At 44.0% G+C, this 20121-nt stretch overlaps 1 protein-coding gene across 2 annotated transcripts; it reads left to right on the top strand.

The window, feature by feature from the left end:
* The first annotated feature begins 14545 nt into the window (after window positions 1-14545).
* Window positions 14546-19851, top strand: Srp19 (signal recognition particle 19). 2 transcript variants are annotated; one of them, XM_065451394.1, is made up of 5 exons: window positions 14546-14662; window positions 15231-15306; window positions 17563-17634; window positions 17806-17917; window positions 19595-19851. In XM_065451394.1, the coding sequence occupies exons 1-5, from the start codon at window positions 14616-14618 to the stop codon at window positions 19744-19746; spliced, it is 459 nt and encodes a 152-aa protein (XP_065307466.1). In that variant the 5' UTR covers window positions 14546-14615; the 3' UTR covers window positions 19747-19851. The 2 variants fall into 2 exon arrangements, with proteins under 2 accessions (XP_065307466.1, XP_065307467.1); XM_065451395.1 differs by lacking the exon at window positions 17563-17634.
* The last annotated feature ends 270 nt before the right edge of the window (window positions 19852-20121 follow it).

Below are 20121 nucleotides of genomic sequence, written 5' to 3'. Positions count from 1 at the left end.
GCTTTGAGTACTGGCTTACTTAAATTTTACAATTAGCAACGTACCCTCTTATATGAATAATTAAAACGTTAATTAGTAATTTTTAAGTAATCACTTTAGTGATTATCGCGCAAATGCCGATATATGTCGCGGGTATAAAACCTGGTCAATAAAAATTAAATGGTTTCGGTTAACTCTTCCCCCCCCCCCTTCTTACCCTTCTTCCTTTTTAATAATCTGCGGCCGAATTCATTTACGAACTAACAGTTCTTAAGTGAAGTTTGCCTTCGCTAGCACCATCCACCTTGGCTAATACGTCCAACGTCTCGAATGACTGGCCTATGTTCTTACGACTTGGGGTCCGTAACAGCTTCAAGCACTTCTTTGAGAACGCGGGCCACCGTCTGTAACAACGCCACCACCACCACCACCAAGCAGGCGGTATTCCGACGCCCCCTTTAGGCACTGACGAGCTGCTCGACAGGTGCCGCGTGCAACACGTCTTTTTTTTTTTTTCGAATAGCCCGTCTCGGTGCATACCAGCCGGCGTATGCCTGCTCAAAACTAGAACCACAGGGGGAAAAAAAAAGAACGATATGACGGATGTAGAAGCACAGTTGATTCAGCGAAAATTCCGCTCACTGTTTCCGAATGAAATGCTACGCTACTGAAAGTGCTGGAAGAGAGAGAGAGAGAGAGAGAGAGAGAGAGAGAGACAGAGAGATCAAGAAAGGTGGTGGCGCATACGAGGCCGGTCGTTGCGAAAATGCAGGAAGCGTTGGCGCCCCTTTGTCTGCGGCCGTGCACCGAGGGATTCAACGGCCTCGCGCCGCCAGCCGTGTCACGGCGAGGCCATTCCGCCTCCCGCGGGACGCAGGCCGCCAGCACGTCGCCAGCCATCGCCAGGTGCAACGGGCGGGGAGGGGGGGGACACAGGATGCCTCCCCATCACGCCATCGGCTTATCTGAACGACGCACGCGAGTTCCCGGACATGTACGACACGAAACGTTGGGGTGGGGATCTCTGCACCACAAACCCGGACCGCGCCACCGCGTCGCCGAGTTCGCGTTCACTGTCCAAGGACGCAACACAGACACGTCGGGAAACTAGAGCGCCGGCCGGGGTGACGAGACGCGAACAAGAGGCCACATACAAGCGCCAATTCTTCTATTATTATTATTTTTATTTTTTTTTACAACTGAGCTGTGTACGGCTAAGGTTCTGTGCATTTTTGTTCTCCGTGAACAAAAACAATAATCATCAATGGCTCATACCCCCGTAAGCAAGCAAAAAATGCAATGGCTCATAGCCCCGTAAGGCGGAGGCTACAAACACTCACCAAATTGAAGCGAACAGTGCTTAAATTATTTCTACTCACGCATACAACACTAAGAACAGCATGTCGAAAACTATCATCAATGGCTCATACCCCCGTACCCCCGTAAGCAAGCAAAAAATGCAATGATTCATAATCCCGTAAGGTTCATATGGCTACTCACTTCGCGTGAGTTAGCTGCGAGGACGCTACCCCTATTGTCGCTGTCGGTGATTTCAATGTGGATGTGTCGGTACCGAAAAGGGAGCGGTTTAGGCGTTCCGTATTGCAAACGTATCTCTTGCGATGCCACGCCGATCCGGCCCAACCGAACACCCAGCGGCGAACGTGCGTCGATTTGACATCATCAAGGAATGTGACTGCAATTGCGAGTGAAATAATGACCACCGATTAGGACAATAAATGAGTGTGCGTACCTTTCGTCACGATGACCACCTATCAAGACAACGAGTTTGTACCTTTGTTTAAAATTATTGTCACCTCCGTGTCGTGTGCTAAACAGCTTCGCTGGTCAACCACTTTCACAGAGTGGAATGGCTCATGTTTTTTTTACTGACAACTCAAATGTTAGTGAACACAACGGAAAATTTTGTGGACACGTTGGGCACATGTCACGTGAGCTAAATGCAAACAAACAATAAAGGCGTGTGTCTAACAATCACTGATGCATAGCTGAACGCTTTTCTTGAAGTGACAAAAATGGCTTACGCATAGAGCGGCATTCTTGGTGATGTGATCAGTCGGGTCAGTTGGCCAGCTCTAATTCCGCAATGACGAAATACCAAGGAGTCCAACTATATTCCATCATATACCGTAAACACGATACGTCTCTTTTCAGTGTAAGCGCTGCAAGCTTTTATAAAACATTTTCAAAACCTGGCAGCGGCACGCAACACTTAGCTCATAAACTCTCTATGAGTGACATTACTTGATTTATCAGCCTTGCAGGTAGGTCGGTCGGTCGGTCGGTCGGTCGGTTGGCTGGTTGGTTTGCTTTTACTGATGACTCATGGTCACCGTGGGCAATTGGCCAAGAGTCAGATTGCACAGAAAAGACGTTTACCTCTCATTTAAAATAAAGGAAAACTTGGGGAAGAATCATATGAATGTGAAATAACATATGTGAAGAATTTGTCAATTGCATAGCCTTAAAACAAGTAGAACTTTCTCTCCCAATCATAAGCATTGAGAGCGGTCACGTCTACAGAAGTATTTCCCAGCCAACAAGAAATACTGTAGCGGACGAGTAGGACATTGTGTGCGCCGAAACAAGTTATTGTTCTTGATAATATCACCTTATCACATAGTTCTTACAAACATCACCAGAGGAAATGCTGGCGCTGCGATCGCTGAGCTGCCATGGGAATGATCGTTTAGTACATGGATTTGTCTAGTCTTCGAACTTGTTGCTTCGAACGTTTCTTTGACATTATTTATCACGCGCTTTATCTTTCTAAATTTCAAATTGCTCTCAAACATACATAAACACAGCTATAGACAACTAGTCCTTGCCCGCATGCCCAGTCATTGCAAATTGCAGCGTTCGTAACACAATATTTCGTTCAAAACGATCGATTTACAAGACAATTCAGCGCCGCTTGTAGGCAAAAGGATAAAGTTTGGGCAAACTCGAGCACTGCCCATCGTTCCCATGCTGCAGCCGGAACAGCCGTACTTGCAGCTCCCGTAGACACTGACGCCACGGTCCTCTTTAGTGATTTTTGTAGGAAATTCTGCTGCAAGTGCTACTGTGCCGGGCTGTGACAGTATGCAGCCCCAGTGACCCACTGTGATTGTGTGTCTGTGCGCCTTTCTTTCTTTATATCTGTGTTGTTATCACTTTACCTCCCCCTCCCCTCTCTACCCAGCGTAGGGCAGCAAACCGGATCTTCCCCTCTGGTACTCTCTCTCTCTCTCTCTCTCTCTCTCTCTCTCTGTAGGAAATTGTACGGACGGTGCATGCGTTGTGAGAGCCTCTTGCCATCGCAGTGTACGAACCAAGAGCCGAAGGAATCGCTGAAGTCCGCTCATTAATGCGAAAGCATTATATTCCCCATTACGCGAAAATCGGCTGGCGTAGTCGGCGTGACCGAAAGATGGTACCAAAAGTGGCCGACGGCGCAAAGGGTAAAAAAAAAAAAACGTAAAACAAATGCTCTAAATGAAGTCAAATTTCTCAGCGTGCTCCCTGGAAACAAAGCAAATTAATGGTCCCGGAAGGAAAATTTGGTAAATTTGGTGAGTTCACGTGAGTTCGCCACACGTAGCTCGGCACCCTGGCACGCTTTTCCAGATGGGATTAGTGTTAAGTGGTTCATCTTAAATGGTCACGAAAGAAGCGATAAGTCCGTTTAGAATAATGAAGTACTTTTTTCAAAACATGATGTTCGTTAATTTCGCAGTACTAGGTTGATTATCAGAAGATAAAAAGAAGATCAAAGTTATTATTATTATTTTTAAACTTTGCGTAGCAACTCCAGCGCCTTTTCGTTAGTAACAACAGTCAGCGATGTCACATTTCTTTTTGTTTTTTTAATTCTGGTGTTTTAGGTGGCACAGATGTTAAAGATTTTTCTTTCCTGTTTCAGTGGTTGTGATTCAGTAAACGTTCTTCAAAATTCCTAAGTTCCATCTTTGACTTCTTTAGAAGTTCAACAAGGCTGATTCCTGGGCTAGTTAGTACGGTTTACTCATAATTGCAAAGCCTTTAGCGCAATTGAAGAAGACAGGGACTTGACAGGGAGCCAGACAGGTAGCGCTGTCCTGTGCCTCTGTCACGTCGCTGTCTTTTTGAATTGCGCTAAAGGCTTTGCCACGATATTCGAGTAGAATGTAGTAGGCCGATTGAAAAAAAAAAAGAAAAAGTTATAGGGCCTAGCGAGACGCCATCAAAAATCCGTGACGTCACGGCAATCTGGCGCGGGAATTAACTTCAAGGTGGTTTCACCACTCCCCATTCATTTTTGCGTCTTTCTTGGCTTACCAAGCCTCTTGACCCAATAAGAAGTCACTGCTTATTTTCGGTAATAAAGAAGTACAGCGAACCAGACGCAATTCTGGTTAACATCCCTACACCCTCACTTTCTTTGTCTTTTTATAAATAACGTTTTCTCTCTCCCCCTTTCTTTCCTCCTCCTTCACACAAGCGTAGTTTACTAACACAGATCAAGTGAGCTTCCTCTTGATTGTCTAAAAAGCATCCGTAAATGGTATATATACAGAATCAAAATGTTGCTCTTTGCACATAACAGATTTCCTGCCACCATGGCTCAGCGCCTTGAGGGATGGTATGGGGACATAAAGAGGAAGCATGCAAGCCGCCTGCAGCTTCAAAACGGGTGACGAGCTTGCGTCTGTTTGAAAAGAAAGTGTTCGAGAAAAACAAGGGGGGGGGGAGGTAACGGGGTAACTTCGCGTTCCTCTTGCGAGCTCCACGCCCTGCGCACGACTGCAAAAGTTGGCTCAGATGTACATCGCATTGCACGCTATTCGCAGCCGGTCTCCTTTTTTTTAATTATACTTTTTGTTTTTGTTTTAATTATACTTTTTGTGGCGGGTATTTTTCAATTCCTGCAGGGTGGCCAGTCTCCCTCGTGGGTATATGGGGTCATGTGTTAAGAGCAAACAACGACTGCACCAACCGTGGAACAAAGCATATGCTATGTTATATGTTATACGTAGACTCTCTCTCTCTCTCCCTCCCCCCCTCTCTCTCTATGTATATATATATATATATATATATATATATATATATATATATATATATATATATATATATATATATATATATATATATATATATATATATATATATATATATATATATATATATGCACAGCTTCTGTTAATTTAGGGTTGTATGTTGCGTACTCCTTGCCGACGCTGCCGTATACGATACAAAGCATTGTAGCATGTGCGCATGTATATATATATATATGTATATATATATATATATATATATATATATATATATATATATATATATATATACATAACATAAACATAACATATGCCATAAACAAAGGCAAGATAACCAGCAGGAACGAAACGCGACCGGGACAATGCCAAGCCAGTATAATATATATATATATATATATATATATATATATATATATATATATATATATATATATATATATATATATATATATATATATATATATATATATATATATATATATATATATATATATATATATATATATATATATATATATATATATATATATATATATATATATATATATATATTATACTGGCTTGGCATTGTCCCGGTCGCGTTTCGTTCCTGCTGGTTATCTTGCCTTTGTTTATGGCATGCACGTGTCCTGGGCACGCTTTCTGTCACTTTAGGGTATACTATATATACATGCACAGCGAGTGTCAGGACAATAACGTGCGCCGTCGCTGTACACTGACAGCTCTTAGGACAGCTCTTAGGCCGAACAAGGAAACAAAAGTGAGACAAAAAGAAGCAGGAATGAAAGAGGCGATCCGGTCCCACTGCAGCAAGTTGGAACAGGGGATGGCGCAAGAAAAACAATCCCTTGCATCAGCTAACGCAGCAATATTAGCTTTTGAGTGATAGTATCAATTTTGTTCAGTACTTCAACACGTGCGCCGCAACATTAACCCATATAGCTTCTCTTTCTCACTCATAAGGCTGTACGTACCGAAACTAAAGAGTATACGAAGTGGATTGATGGAGGGATTCGTAAGAATAATAATTTCTACCCTACTGAAATAATTGTAATGTTTGATTTCATAAATGCAACAAATTAACTCAGAAACCAGGCAGGTAATGAATATTCTCTGAAACAATGGAGGCAGCTTGAGTGTGTACCTCGGCCTACACATGACCGGGGATGGGGTGCGGGGCAGGCGGGTATTGTTGCATGTCATTTTATGCCAGATATCCTGGTACACAGAAATTTCGAGGGGGTGGTGCGGAGGGGGCGGGAGGGCTCCTACTTGGCGTGCGCCCCCCCCCCCCTTTTCCCTCCCCTCCAGGTACGCCACTGAGGAGAATTATCTGCACACAGAGAAAAATGCCGCCAGTAAGAACGATGTGGATTGTTGTCGTTCCATCTAGGACCCTGATTGTTTTCGGCAAAAAGTGCGTCTTTGTCATCCCTTGCAGTCCCATGTTCAATGTGGCTCGCCGTGGTGCCTCAATGACGTGTAGCGTTCTACCGCGCTGTGACCGCTCTATAAACATTGGCTGTGAACATAGACGCGAGGGTTCGACTCTCGGCCGCGTGCGACCGCGCTCCAGTGGAAGCGGACTGCGAAAACTCGCTTACACTAAGATATACGCAGATTAAATAACCCTCTACAGTCATAGCTGAGGCCGCCGAATTCGCAAAGCTTCTGGCTCATAAGGTGTATCTCCTTTGTCCCCCCGCAGCTTGCGGTGTGCATTCCTCGCAGTACAATACGGAATTCAGTATGAACAAACTAGCCAGAAACACACACACACACACACACACACACACACACTTCCTCTGCAGTTTGAAATCATTCATTAATAATATGTCCGCGACATCACGATTGGCTGGAGTCAGCTGCTCTTACGAACTGTTCTAGCGTAAAAAATTTTTTTCCGCGCATAGAGGCCCTGTGCTCGAGAGCCCCTAACAATTCGTCGTTTTTGGTAGCTTTGCGACTAAAATGTTTATGATGATGATGATCATCATCATCATAATCATCGTCGTCTTCGTCACCGGTGCAAATCGCGCGAATCGGCATAAGTGGGCAACTGTGTATCTATTGCAGCTCGGTGCAGGCGACACAGGTACACTCTTGAATGTTGCGTGTTCCATTCGCAGGGAAAAAAAAAGAAAATTAAGGAAAAAGAAGAAAAAGACGAATTCCGAAACTGCCCGACGTTGACACCGCGAGCGAGAGAATCCATCCGCGAGACTCTCACGCAGTGCATGGCTGCATTCCTACGCCCTTTGCACAGGCGGGGCTCCACCTTCAGACTGATGCCCAGGCGCGCGAACGCCGAAAACGCAACAACAGCAACAAATGATAGACGTAGAGAGAGAGAGAGAGAGAGAGACCCCAGAGGAGGGAGATCTCGGGGCTCCGTCACCGCAGCATGGGAGTCGTAATGAAGCCACGCCTTCGAGCATTGTCCTGCTACAAATAACCGTAATCACCGACGGGACGCTCGCCGCAGACGCATTCTTTCCTCGCCGCCGATTGTTGGCCGGCGCCACGCGGCAGCGTCACATTTCGGACGAAGGAGAGGAGAAGAAAGAAAGGAAGAAATGCAGCCGGCGAGGATATCCAGGTTCCGACTCCTTTTTTTTTTATTAACAATTTTTTTTGTCCGTCACATCCTGCGTGTGTTGCTTACGTCTTCTCTTCTCAGAGTTTCTTGCGTTGCAAACTGGGAACAGGGGCAGGCAGCGCGAAATGAACGCGAATGCTGCTGGCGCGCTCGATTCCAATGCTTGAGAGCAAAGACGAGGAAAGCACGGCTTCCGAAAGGCGCCGCTTAGATGACTGAGGCCACAACAACGAAGACGACGAATGGGAACGGTTTGCTTCACCTCTTTCGGGGCCGCCCCGGCAAGAACGCCTAGCGAAAATCAACTTTACGTTGTTATGAGATGGAGAGAGATAGAGAGAGAGAGAGAGATTCGCATGAGAGTAGCAAGACGGTTGCAAGACGGTTGCAAGACGTGACGTCACAGATCTCAAAGTAAACTTGCTAAGTTCAGTTTTGGCTAATTTTAGCCGTTCGTAGTCGAGGAAACATTGCACACCGGACCGGGTATCGAATCCGAGATTTGCCTTTCCTGGAAAGTCGCTGTACCGTCTGAGCTAACCGTAATTTATTATAATTATTATACATTTCTATTTCTTTTTTTTTAATGGTATCTATAGCGGGGCAGGCATCATAAACAAACAAGCGAGCTGAAACTCTAACAGGTGCGTGAACAGCATAACCTAAGGTGACCACAAACGTTTACGGTAGTCTTTTTATGCGTTTGTGTCCCCGTTCAAGTGGAGAAAAGAGTGTTATTATAGCTAAGCTAACCGTGCAGGAGGCTAGCAGGCAGGGCAAGCCCGAATTAATCGACTACTCGAAGTGATGTGCTATCCACTTAGATCGGCAGGCAGTTCTCCTACCAAGGGGCACCACCTCTCGTCCTCGTGAAAACAATTGCTAAAATAACTGTCGTGCTGCGACTGTATACGCAAGTGCGATCCGCATGAGCTGAGTGTTACTCGCCAAAGCCACCGAAGGAAGCGCGACTCCATCCATTAAAACTGCCTCCACGAATGGATTTTCAAGTGTGAGGTAGCCTTGTCTTAGCGATGTCCTCAGACGAGGCTACGGATGTCAAAACTGTGCAAGCAACGCGGACAACAATGAGAACTGGCGCTGTGTTAATCGTTTTATAATTCTCGGCCGTGTCTATTGCTCCGTTTTTCGCATTATGAAAACACACTGACTACAGCGCAACCCTCAGTCATGACGAAGGCTGCGAAAGTTAAGATGTTCTCCGTAACTAGACTGGCGGATCCAAAGGGGGCGGTGCCCGGGTACCCCCTCGAGAGATAAGTTGCGGCGCTTCTGACGCACGAGTTGGTATTGGTATTAATGGTGTGCAGAAAAAAATCTTTGCGGCAAGTTTGAGCACGCAGTGAGCCTCTCCAACTTCAAGCCTGCATCTTCATGTGAACTTATGTCTTGTTTGCTTGATGATAAGTTGCACGATATACATCGAAACTAGAAGCAAACAAGAGACATACGTCACACACACATGATATTTGACATTTCGAAAATATTTATGTAATAACAACACATTTTATTGCTTTCTTTCTTTTTCTAGAGACCTATACGAGTTTATAAATCTTGACCGCTTTGTAGCATAGCAGCGTATAACAGATAAAGTTCTATAACTGACAAAGAAGGCAGTGCTACCTGTGGTTTGGTCCGTCCGCCCTAATGATCTTATATGAGAACCACATTTCATGTTTTTCCTATCTTTGCTAATGTGCTTTTAGTTTTCTGATTGTGTTTTTTTTGGGGGGGGGGAGGGGGAGGGAAGGGAGTTGTACACTATGATGATTTGAATGATATTTTACGTTCTTCCTTCTGTTTACCCCGTTGCTTATGTCTTAACCATGAGAACTTCTAGGCTTACATACTACTATCCCGAGGAAATTGCTTGCTTATCACATGTTACCTATATTTAAGAAATTTTGAACGCATTTGCTGAAACACTGCGTATCAGAAATTTTGCTGTAGATTCCCGCCATGAAGTCGTGCGGTGAAGGCCGACTTCCCACTAAATCTTACGACGTTGAAATTCAAATTTATTTTCTTCCTTAAAAACATAAAATACCTACCTTTTTAAAACTTTCTATTCAGCTAGTCGGTGTCCTTCTGCATGATGGGCCACTGCTTGCCAAGGGCCGCTTCAGTGCTCTACTAACGCTTAAAGGGAAGCTGAAGCGGTTTTCAATTTCCATGAATTGCTGGGATTGGGAAGAACAGACTTAATAATTTACGGTTCCGAAATTTTTTTCTTCGTTTTGTTAATATAGGGGCGGAAATTGCTTTCTAAATCACCCCCGCGGACACGCCCCCATCGCTTCCCGGAGCGCCGGGTGAGGAGGTTACCAGAGGAGAGAACCGGCGAGAGTGACGTCACTGGCGGGGACCGAGCTGCAGGACCGGCGTGCTGGCATGCGTTGGCATGCCTCTTTCCGTCCTGCGCTTTACTGAACGACGCTACGAGAGATTTGCCGCCGCCGCCGCTCACGTTTGTTTTGCGATTTTCGTAAACTGTTCTTTCCTTCTGTGCTGCGTGAGTGCCTACAGCCAAGGGCGCCCAACATGCCCTCGTTCTGTGCAGCAATTGGCTGCGCGAACACACGCGGGCGAGACGATGTGGTGTTTCACAGGTTCCCGAAGCACAAGAAGCTTGCAGCGCAGTGCGGTGAGGAGAGATAAGTTCGTGCCGACGAAATCAACTGTGCTGTGCTCGGACCATTTCCGCGATAGCCGGATAGCCTTACGACAAATGCGGAAACGCGTTGTTGCTAGCGTTGCTATACTCCGTTTCATACATCAGGTGCAACGCTGTGGAGGCTTGAGATACTTCTTGCAGTGGCTGCGTTCGCACTTAGAAAAAGTTCGGTGTTTCTTGACCCGATTTTTGAGAAAACTTTTCATATATAAGCTCAGTTCTGAACGAAAAAAAAAGAATTTACCCATAGAAACAATCCGTGTACTTATACGGCTGCTAACACGTTCTTTTAAATCAATTTTCTTTTCGGCATTCTTTAATTGCAGCCCGTCGCGGCAGCTTCACGTGCATGCTCGCGCGAGCAAATGCCGCTGGCACGCTGCGAACCATAGACGGAAACGCGCGCAGTAATAAATTTTGGTAACCGGACTTCGTGCGTAGCTTCCACAGCGTTGCACCTGAGGTATAAATTGGAGTATAGGCTTGCCTAGTGACATTCGACGTACGGTTGCAGTTATGTTTACCACACGGCGGTGCTAAAACTGCCTAATATCTTTATGTCAACACTAGCATGGAGCGCCCATACCGATTCTTGATCGAGCCACAATCGCAAAGTCGTCGAACCATATTCTGAATATTGCACATATAATCCCCCTGACCATCTCGATCTGGATGTGTATGATAAGCAACTTCCATGACTGTACCTCGCAGCACTGCATGTGCGCGCTTTGAAACGCGGCACTTATGTTCGCGATCGTGTATCAACGCTCAGAAAACCACGGGACTTCAGACAAGCAGCGGCAAGGTGCTTGACATCGCGGAATTGTACCCGTGTTTACAATCTAATGAGAAGTTAGTGCTTCGGCATTCTTCCAGCAGCAAGTTCCCAGTGACACTTTAGCGCATTTTTTCTCCCGTCATTGGAACGTGCAGCTACATGAAAAAAAAGCATACGTAACAGCTAAGATTTCCAGCGCGCGAGAAGGTGTACACATCGCTCTCGCTTTTGGCACACTCAACATCGTCGTTGCCGCCGTTGCCGCCATCGTTTTCCGTATCGGCTGTCGGTTCGAACATGTACGGCGAAAATACAAGCTGTCCGAGACAGCGAGAACGTTCCATAATGCTTACAACTCAGCTATGCAGCCAGAACAGAACAGCGTGCTACGCTCTGAAACGGCGGCGCCGACCGGCGACTGCCGCCACTGACGTCACAGCGGCTCCGACCAATCACGGGCAACAGCGGCGTTCGCGCGATACCCTGAGGCGCTGGTGCGCATTTTCATGAAAAAACAGACGCTTGCGCTTGTTTCCACCCTTTTTGAACGAGATATTCGTGTTCAGGGAACTCAAAACTGTAGAATGCCGCAGAGAACTAATTTTTTTCGAAAAGTGTTTCAGCTTCCCTTTAAACACAGGACAAAATGATGTATTTATCAAGTTCAGCGTAGTTATCCGGCGCTGTGCAAGCTACAAATAAAATTTTACCGGATAATACGCTTTTGGACAAAGCATGAAACTATTTTTTTTTTACTTTTGTATCGAACCGTTTCTCGCAAGTATCTTTTAGAAAACATTTTATTTTTGTCATCTTCAAGAACAGATTAAGAGAGAAAGATAATTAGATAGCTGGCATGTTTAGTAATGTCAGTCTTGTGACAATGAATTAAATGCTTAATTTTTGACAATTTTCTTCCTCCCTCATGGTTTGGCGCTAATTGAGATAATGCGCGCGTCTCTCCAATGTACAAAAATATTTTTTCACTTGAAATAATTGAGGGGTAACCTCTTTCTGTGACACCAACTATCCTGTACACTATTTAATAGGATCAGAGGTGGTGAAGTGCACCGGTTGGGACAATTCGGCGTGGAATGATCCGGTTGCAAGCGGTATAGGGTGCAGGCCATTCCAATAAGGAACGAATATGCTTTGTAAACGCGAGACGTCAGAAGACTGACCTTCAAGTCAGCAGCCAGTGAATGCAGGTGACTGTTCAATTCGTTCTGGAGAAGAGCGGCATCAGACGTTCTCGAAGGCGCGAGTTCGCGCAGTTCTTTAAGTTCGGAACATTCGTTTGCAAATCATTTGGTCGGTCGGTTCCAGTTCTTGAGCATACAGGAAAGCTTCGCACTCACGAAAACGGATTTCGATGTTTCGTAAGTTTCATAAAACAAGCATTAATGGGAGAAAAACATACCCAGAGGAGTATCAGGTTTCAGCTGGAACGAGCGTTACAAGGGGTGTTCGAATATCAAGATTTCCGAATCGAATACAAATATTCGAGAGAAACGATCTTCAAATATCGAATGGAATACCTAATATTTTAATTTCTAAACATTGAGTGATATCACGGCTGCGTGAAGTCTGCTAAAAAAAATGCAGAAAGAAAAGCTTCATTTTCGTTATTCAATTGAAGCCCGACGCTGATCCTCGTGCTCTCCAGTCCGAGCGTAACGTCATTGAAACTTGGTGAAATAATGGACAAATGTCTCTCAACGTCAAGAAAAAAAAAAAGAAACTTGAAGGGCTGCACGGTAGCGCGATTAAAGGACGGGACAAAAGAAGACACACAGGGACACACACAGCGCTGTGTGTGTCCCTGCGTGTCTTCTTTTGTCCCGTCTTTTAATCGCGCTGCCGTACACCCCTTCAATATGCCTTACCAACAAGCCCACATTGCAACCCGCTGGAAAAGAAACGTCGCTACTTACTTACCACCATCGCCAATCATTTATTTCAGCTAATTACGTTATCGCCGGTTCTGAAATATGTGCCCTGACTTCTTATAAGTACTTAGGTATTAACTTGTCCAGTAACCTCGGTTGGCCCTCACACATTTGCAGCATTAGCAATGATGTCAATCGCTTACTATGCTGTCTGCGCCGTAATCTACGTCTTGTTCCCCCTTCAGTAAAACTATATGTATACTCGCATATGTAACACTTGTTCGACCCAACCTGGAATACGCATCCTCAGTGTGGGAACCCGTACCAATCTAACCTGGCAGCAGTACTGGAATCCATACAGAATCGTGCAGCAAGGTTCGTTCAATCTGACTACCCTTACTACACTAGCGTCACTAGACTTAAGTCATTTCTGAACCTTCCAACCCTCGAGCACCGCCGCAATACACCAAGGCTGTGTGTGTCTCTTTTACAAATTTTATCACTCACTGCTTCGCCAGACCGACATCACGCCTGCACATTGCACTTCTTCCCGTCATGCCATTCAAAGGTTGTTTATCCCCGTCCAGCTCGCACCACTGCTCATCTCAACTCTTTCTTCGTTCAGACAGCGAAAGACTGGAATCATCTACCTGCTGAATCGGTGCACCACTCCAGTCATTCATCGTTCAAGACATTCATTGAAAATATGACCTAGATACGCCCTCCCCTCATGTAAAATCCCAAATGGGGTATTTGAGGTATAAATAAATAAATAAATAAATAAATAAATAAATAAATAAATAAATAAATAAATAAATAGATAAATAGATAAATAAATAAATAAATGTAATGCCATTCAGAACTGGATGTCAGATCCAATGAGAAGCTTGTAAACTTTTTTTTATTGAGTTGCCACGCGGCATAACATCAGTATGAAACTAAATATAAGCGTGGAGGGCTGTTTCACAGACCCACTGCAACAGTGACTCACAGAATGTGTTGTCTATAATCCATCGTTCATAGTACAACTGTAATGTGATTGCATATATCTGGTGCACCAATCAAAGGCCACCAGATGCACGTAGTAGAGTGTTGTTTTCGTTGAACAAGTTAGGGTACAACTACAGTACAACGCATCGTTCCTTACTGGAATCGAACCATGGTGAGACTGACCAAATAGCAAATTGATTTGCCTAAATCACGACATTACATTTATAAGCTCCAGAAGGGTTGAAAATTCAGTTTCTAGGCATGCTTTGAAACTTATTCGGGGGAAAGCGTGTTGTCTTTTCTTGTCCCATTGTTTAGCGATCGTCAAAATAAGTTTCAAAATGTGTTCACTGACTGAGCAACTGTTGCCTACGCATATCAACCGCGTCTCCTCTGCAGCAGAATCAGAAAAGCCTCCACTGCATCGGTCTTTCAAATACTCGGCAAGTTCGAATAGGTAATTCATTTTAATAGAAATAAAAGTGCAAATACTAATTAATTTGTATTCGAACGTTCGAATATTCGCACATCTACTGATCGATATGAGCACTCAATGTGCTAAAAGGAGCGAGGAACTTTAGCAATGCTGGCAACACTCAAAAACAAAAATTTGACGTGAGAGGGCGCAAGCAGTTGTTGCAGAGCCAACATGGCAGCCGCCTATCTCGCTTCGAAACAGTATTCCGACCGTGAAAGGTAATGCGTTGAAGATGCTCTGATTTGCACGGTTGAACGCTTTCCTTATTGCGATTTTTTACATTCCCCTTAAGAATATATAGCCCTACTCCTAAATTATTGTTCGTATGTATTGATAAGAGGTCGCATATGCGAGAGCATGTTACAATATGTGCTCTATTTCGTTTCGTTCTCGGAAGTTTCATTTCGTTTTTCATCCTATGCGACGACTACGTCGCATAGTATGAAGGTAGTTTAATTACATCTGTTGTCTTTGGTAATCTGGTATTTCACGCGTCCCTCTTCTTGTCCGCAAAACATAGTTTATTCTTGCGCGAGCGCTGCTAATGTCGTCACTTGCTCTTGCGGCATATTTGTGATCGTTCTTCTGTCGACAAGTGAAACTGGAACAGTTAAATGCAACAAACTACATCAGGTTAAAAATATTCACACCTACGCTTAGCTCTTGTTGCTTGGGAATACAAGACCGACATCGAAGGTAGATGTGTTGTACAGAAAGCGGCTTCTTTTCATGTCATCTTGCAGTGTTGTAAATTTCCGCGTGACCTTTCTTTTTCTGTCTTCCCAGGTGGGTATGTATATACCCAGCATACATAAACAGTAAAAAGACCATTGCTGAAGGCCGGAGACTTCCAAAATCTAAAGTAAGTAAGCGTGATTGAAACCAAATACAACCGCTTGTAAAGACAGTACAAATGTTGTGCCTTCTTTTTTTTGCCCTGGAGGGCTCCATTTTTGGTTCCATGATCTTGTCCTGACAAGCTCAACATGAAGTTTCCCACACATATGAATATTAGTCTCTGCGGCTTATTGATTGAATCATGGGGCCTAACGTTACGAACCATTACTTGGACTATGAAAGACGCCTAGTGCGGGGATCTGGATGAATTTTAACCACCTTAGTTACTTAAACGTGCACCTAAATCTTATCGCGCTGTCGTACATTCTGCCTCTGTCGGGATCCAGCAGCTGTAGTCGGAAACCGCACCCGCGACCTGATGTTTAAACTGCAATAGACACTGGACCGCTGCGATTGGTCAAGGAGTATCTAGCTCAGTGAACCATTTGCAGAAATCTGAAAGTCGGTTGCCCTGTAAAGCATTATTTCGACATGAAACGCGTTCACTATATTTTTTTCCACAACCATAATCGCTTTACTCATGCCAACATTGAAGTAAAAACTGCAATATATATATATATATATATATATATATATATATATATATATATATATATATATATATATATGTGTGTGTGTGTGTGTGTGTGTGTGTGTGTGTGTGTGTGTGTGTGTGTGTGTGTGTGTGTGTGCAGGAGGTCCCATAGTTGGAACTTTAACTGTGAACTCTTCCATAGGCTGTGTTCTTACATGAACTGCAAGGCACTCAGCAAAAGGCACCAGTGCAAAAACATTACAGTCATGCTTTCTTGCATTGTATCTTTTTAGGCTTGTATCATTATAGAAGTCACCTTATAACGATGCACTGCCAGCCAGCTTTAGTAGAAATCAACAAACACACTGAAATTAACTGTAGAGGTCGGTCCTGGTTGGATGTATTGTCTAGAACTGGTGCTAGGATTTGTCGTAACTGGACATGCCTCGAAATGCCGATTGATTCAATATTGAACTTGCAATCATGCCCTAATACTAGTAATTGTGGAATTAATTAGTACAATTTTTGTAAGCTAGGCTTCTGTGACATGTAAACTGGCACATCATTGAACCTCCAGAATTGCTAATAGTGTGCTAATAGCCTGCCTTGGTTGCACAAGGTTGTGGTTCAATTCGCGCAACCACTGGGCATCCACCGGTTTGTCGAAAATGAGTGAAACTGTTCCCACAGCATGTTGTTCAAATTTCTTCAAGGGTGGTATGCTTGGGACAGGAGCCTGCACATTTAAAATGTTGTTGAAACCCTTGTGAGCACAAACAGGCGATGCTCGCCTGGTGACAGACTCAGAAGATGTGCCTCTATTAGTGCATAAAAAGAACACACACATTTTGTAACATTGTCTTTAGCAATGTGTTTTCAGTGAAACACATTGTTAGTAAATTAGCTTTATCTCATGCAGAACAGGCAACAAGATTGTAAGGGATGCTTCTCTTGTCTGCCTTTAGCTGTCTATTGTACGCACTGCAGGGTGCATGCTGCTTTGTAAACTGCACCGTGATGTCAGTTTGTGTGCTTTAGTTTGTGTTCTCTGCAACTGTACTTGGCTGCTTGCAGCTAATTTTGAGACTCGGATGTTCTTATTGTAACCTGGTGACATTTGTACTGTTGGGAAAGGCTCCGTAAACACCATCTGCTCACACTCACCAAAAATGTGACAGGTCGTGGTGTTTTAATGTTTTCAGTATAATGTGAAAGACTCTACTCATCATGACAGATTGTGAAAATGAAGCTGGTGACCGACGCAGACCATTAGAGATTAGAATATATCTCGTGAAGAACTGTTGAGGGGCAGTTCATTCTTTAGCTGCAGCTTTCCGTTGCTTTTTATTGCCCGTAATAACTCCAACATGCAAATAATAATCAGTACAATCAAACATGTAAAAGCTTACCTATTTTTCTTTCTTACAGTAAAGAGGGGGTTAAACAATATTGTGAATGCGTGCTTTGTAATCACAGATTGTGTACAATTTTTTAGTTATCTCTAAAGGGGGTGCAATGCATGTTCATGCTAATGTGCTGGCAATTTTTATGCATGGTGAATCCATGTTGATGCACTAGTACAACATTGAACTTGTCTGTGCTGCCATTTATTTTTTTGCCAAGTGCCTCCAAGCACTGCATTGAAGGCACAGTCATGCAACTATACTTTCGTATCAGCAGGTTGTGGCAGTGTTTGATTCCTTCTTTAAGAAATTTTTATATGTTGTGTTTGTTTCTTTGCAACAGTGTGTGGAAAACCCAACCTACCAGGAGATTCGGGATGTGCTAGATGCAACTGGCTTCAAAGTAGGAGTTGAGGTATGAGACTGTTCAGCTGCCTCAACAAAGCAGGATGACATGCAGTTGCAGTCTGTTTACAGAAATTTTGTCATGTTTAAAGAATGGAGTGCCATGTGCCTATTGATGGCCTGTGCTGCAGTTGTTGCAAACGTAACAACTTAGCTTTGCTTTGATATGTACCCGTTCCAGAACAAGTTGTACCCCCGAGAACAAAACAAGGACAGTCTTTTGTACCGAGGTCGCATACGCGTCCAGTTGAAGAACGATGACAGCACACCATGCAACCCGGAGTATCCGACACGTGAGTTTTTCAGCTACATTTTCTAATACATACTTACTGCTTTCCTGCCAGGTAGCTGCAAAACTCCCAAGAAAATTTAACATAGACATGTGCTCGTTTTCAGAGCATGCCAGCACTGGCAACTGCTTGCCTAACAAACTGTGTATAATGACAAGTTTATCCAAGCAAATTTCTTTATGCATGAAAGAAAAGCACATATTTATGGATCTGATGACATGATTAGCCTGCCAGTTGCAAAGCCAGTGCTATCGATATTTTTTTACCCATTGTACAGTGCATCTTGGCGATTGTAAACATGTATTAGTAGTGTCTGCATTTCATCCCTGACAAGGATGGCTCTCTCAGAGTTAACGGAAGCCCACCAGTGTGGCACACTGGTGGGCTTCCGGGCAGCAGATACTTGTTACGAGGTTATATGTTGCAGTTTCAGACAAAGCAGAGCTGGCCTAGATTCGAGATGTGAACACTAAATTGCGACAGGCACGAAGCTATACTATAGCTAGTGCAAAATTAAAATGGATTAACAAAGCAAGAGTGCATATCGCGATGTTTAAGGAATGCACAGTATGTAGTGTCGACGTTAACTAGGGCATAGCCACTAAACAACTGTAAACGTCTGTTGACTCTGCCACCACAGTGTTGCTTTACTGTTCTCCCTTGCTGTGTGCCTGCTACTGGCACACAGCAAGTATAGGAACACAGCAGTGCCTGTGTTCCTTCCTATACAGCTGCACTGTTTTCACTCTGAATGTAAACTACAGATGACATTTCATCCACATGCGGCTTGAATGCCCCGGCATATATTGTAATCAGCCGTATATGATTGTACACTCAGGTGATAGAACTGTAGCAGACGACTACAAGCGAACATAACACCCACACACTTTAACTTACGATGCCAAGTTTTTCAAAAGAATATTTACCTATCGTAACACCTGGTACTGTGGTATTCTCTAGTCGAAGTACCCTCTGCCACAGCTGCAGCAGATAGCATAACACAGGAGGAGGTTACAAATTTCAAGCTTATTTGTTTTCCTTAGCATTCAGGTACTTCTCAGAGATATTTGTAGCTGCTTTCTGTGCAATGGACATTTATAGCAACCATCTCAACATTGTTCCTTTAAGGGTTCCCATATTTTGCATGTGGATGCACAAACATGTATTGGAATGCCTATTTTTTCTTTGTTTACAAGATCTATTTTACCTTGGTGTCAAACTTAATAAAGCAGAAATGCATTAATTAGACTACATGAAATCGCTTCAAGACCCATCTCCAGTCATTTAAACGGATTGAGTTGCGAGGAATTGGACACTACAGGGCAGACTGTTACTGAAGAAAAGCATGGCGCCAACCGTATCACTTTTAGTCTTCTTTGACTTGCTGCAGGAATAGGAATCAAGGTATTGTGCTTTTTTAGGACGCAAGTGCAGCAATTATTTGTAGTTTTGTGAAAATTTGCAAAGGGAGCTTTGTTTATAGCGTGTGCCCTGGATATCACTTGCCATTGTCTGCTGCAGCTAGCACTTGAATGATATCAGCAGTGTATACTAGGGCTGCGCCATCGTCTTGCATGCTCCTTATGGCATACAGACAAAACAGATTGTAGATTTGTGGACGCATAAAGTTAGACAGAGACAGGGGAGTGGCTAGTTCAGCGCTGTCACCCTCTCACGCAGGTAAAGCACTCATGCACCACATCTGTGATATGATTCCAAGATTAAAGACCCGAACCCAGCGGCAAGGTGGGGCCGACCAGCAAGCACAGGGCAGCGCCAACGCATCCAAGAAGGGAGGCAAAGGAGGCAAGGGTGCTAAAGGGAAGCGCTAACTCCCATACTCTCATCAGCTTCCGAGACGTGCACCCTTCTAATGCATTGAAACTTTGATGTGTCCGGGTTGCTGCCTGCCTTGTATAAAGATCTTTTTTCCACTTTGTTTTGTCTATGACTCTTATGTCCATGAGTTTGTGACACACGCATGGCTCTCAACTCGGCATTTTTGGTGTGGGATGAAGTTTGAGACACTTGTATATCTTGGAGTAGCGTTAATGTGCGGGTATTTCACCTCTCATGTTTGCTTTTAATGGCACTGGTGGCATTCAACCTTCGTCACATGTAGATTTATATGCAATGGAAATAAAAAAAAGAAGGAAGCCAACTATGCATAATTATTGATATCAAGGAGGAAATCCTGATAATTCCAG

Source organism: Dermacentor albipictus, chromosome 4, assembly GCF_038994185.2.
Source record: "Dermacentor albipictus isolate Rhodes 1998 colony chromosome 4, USDA_Dalb.pri_finalv2, whole genome shotgun sequence".
Lineage (NCBI taxonomy): Eukaryota > Metazoa > Arthropoda > Arachnida > Ixodida > Ixodidae > Dermacentor > Dermacentor albipictus.
This window is presented reverse-complemented; position numbering and strand designations above follow the sequence as displayed.